The sequence below is a fragment of the Gavialis gangeticus genome, unplaced genomic scaffold (assembly GCF_001723915.1).
Source record: "Gavialis gangeticus isolate Ggan-Ray unplaced genomic scaffold, GavGan_comp1, whole genome shotgun sequence".
Lineage (NCBI taxonomy): Eukaryota > Metazoa > Chordata > Crocodylia > Gavialidae > Gavialis > Gavialis gangeticus.
In genome coordinates, this window is record NW_017729020.1 from 2,457,824 (window position 1) to 2,459,752 (window position 1,929).

The 1,929-nt window shown below is 58.8% G+C and overlaps 2 protein-coding genes across 7 annotated transcripts in view; both read left to right on the forward strand.

Annotated features, from left to right (window-relative positions):
* The window catches only part of LRRTM4 (leucine rich repeat transmembrane neuronal 4), an 860,180-nt gene that overhangs the window by 409,083 nt on the left and 449,168 nt on the right, over positions 1–1,929 (forward strand). The window lies entirely within an intron of this gene.
* The window catches only part of LOC109295488 (mothers against decapentaplegic homolog 7-like), a 9,940-nt gene continuing 8,017 nt past the window's right edge, over positions 7–1,929 (forward strand). For 2 of the 4 annotated variants that reach the window (XM_019514355.1, XM_019514353.1), the window contains exons 1-2: positions 7–519; positions 1,865–1,918. In XM_019514355.1, the coding sequence (XP_019369900.1) occupies positions 33–519; positions 1,865–1,918 (541 nt within the window). In that variant the 5' untranslated portion in view covers positions 7–32. The remainder of the gene's footprint in view (positions 520–1,864; positions 1,919–1,929) is intronic. The other 2 variants (XM_019514356.1, XM_019514354.1) reach the window with 1 other exon arrangement.

Genomic DNA, 1,929 nt, shown 5'->3' on the forward strand with positions numbered 1-1,929 from the left:
TTTGTAGCCGGGCACCCCGCTCCTCGTCCCGCATGTTCAGGACCAAACGCTCGGTGCTCGTCCGGCGACTCTGGAGGAGCCGCGCTCCCGGCGGGGAGGACGAGGCGGGCGACGCCGCCGCGGACAGCCGGGCGCATGGGGCCGGCGGCGGCCGGGGCTGCTGCATGGGCAAGGCGGGCAAGCTCGGCAAGGCGGCGCTGGGCTCCGAGGCGGAGCTGAAGGCGCTGACCCACGCCGTGCTCAAGAGGCTGAAGGAGAAACAGCTGGAGGGGCTTTTGCAAGCCGTGGAGTCCCGAGGGGGCACCCGGACCTCCTGCCTCCTGCTGCCCGGCAAGGTGGACTCCAGACTGGGTCAGCATTGGTACTCCCTCCCTTTGCTGCTATGTAAAATATTCAGGTGGCCCGATCTCAGGCATTGCTCGGAAGTCAAGAGGTTATGTTGCTGTGAATCTTATGGAAAAACTCATCCAGAGCTGGTCTGCTGCAATCCCCATCACCTTAGCAGGCTCTGCGAACTAGGTACGGAAAACTGGGGTGGGGGGGACACACGAGACACGCGTGTGTGGTCTGTGGGCTGCACACACCGATGTGTATGTGGACTGCACGCAGGCTGCACACACACGGGTGGGCTGTATGGACTGCACACATGTCTGTATGGACTGCACACGCATGGGGTCTGTATGGACTGCACACGCATGGGGTCTGTATGGACTGCACATGCATGGGGTCTGTATGGACTGCACATGCATGGGGTCTGTATGGACTGCACAAAGGCATGTCTAGTCCGCGGACTACACGCAGACATATGGTCCGTATGGACTGAGCGCGCGCGCGTGCACGCACAGGCACACACGTGTGTCTATACGGACCGGGTGGACACTTGTGAGTGTGCACGGGGGTGGGGGGTGCATGGCTGCGTGAGCAGAACATGTCGGGAAGGAAAGAGGAGCTGAGCCGCGGGGTTTGGGAGCGGGGCAGAGCGGGAGGGGGCCTGCCCCGGGGCTGCAGGGGAGGGGGGCGGCTGGGAGAAGTATTCAGGGGGCTTGAACTTGGGGCTTGGCCGAAGGACCCGGGGAGAGGCCCCCGTGCTCCTCCGTTCATACAGAAGTGCCCGGCCGGGCTGGGATGTGCAGGCGCTGGGGGCCAGTGGGTCCCCGTCCCCCCAACAAGAAAACATTTGAGAGCCGCAGCCATGCTGCCGCCTCCTCCAGGCACAGCTTTGTCTCCAAATAAGCGCCAGCAAGCAAAGTTTCGGTGCATTTGCCTGGCCAGCGGCATAAAAGCAAGCCCCGCCCCCCCGGCAGTATTTTTGGTGCCGCTGTTCAGGGCAGCGTGGAGCCCCCGGCCCGGCCGGCTCCCCTCCTCCTTTGGAAAACATGGCAATTACTTGCAAACTTTGCTTAGCTGCTGTAGCAGAAATCGGCCCCTTCTGACTAGTGGGGAATTGCTGAAGGGCAGCCCTTGATTATTATTTTCCTTCTTCCACTTCCCCCCCACCCTTCCCCCCAGCCTTTCTTTTTTTTTTTTCCCTTTTCTGTGAAATGTTAAATGTGTATGCAGCTAGGAAGGATTATCTGGCAGTCGGGATCAGTTGGTGATTTCCAGAGCTGGAGTGTTTTAGCTGAGCCAAGGAGGCCCTGATCAGACAGCCAGAGTAGCAGATAGCAGGGAGACTGGCGCCAGGCGGCCCCTTTTGTTTATCTGACAGCTAAATATCAAGGCAATCGCCGCTTAGCTGCCCTGCCTCCAACCCCCAGAGCTAAGACAAACAGTTTTGCTAAAAGAATGCCACTGTTATCATAAGTTCCTATCTTTTTTTTCTCATGGCTCTGCCTTTATTTTCTCTGTCCTTTTCTAATTCCAGAGTCTCCCCCTCCGCCCTACTCCAGATATCCAATGGATTTTCTCAAACCAACTGGTAAGTAGACC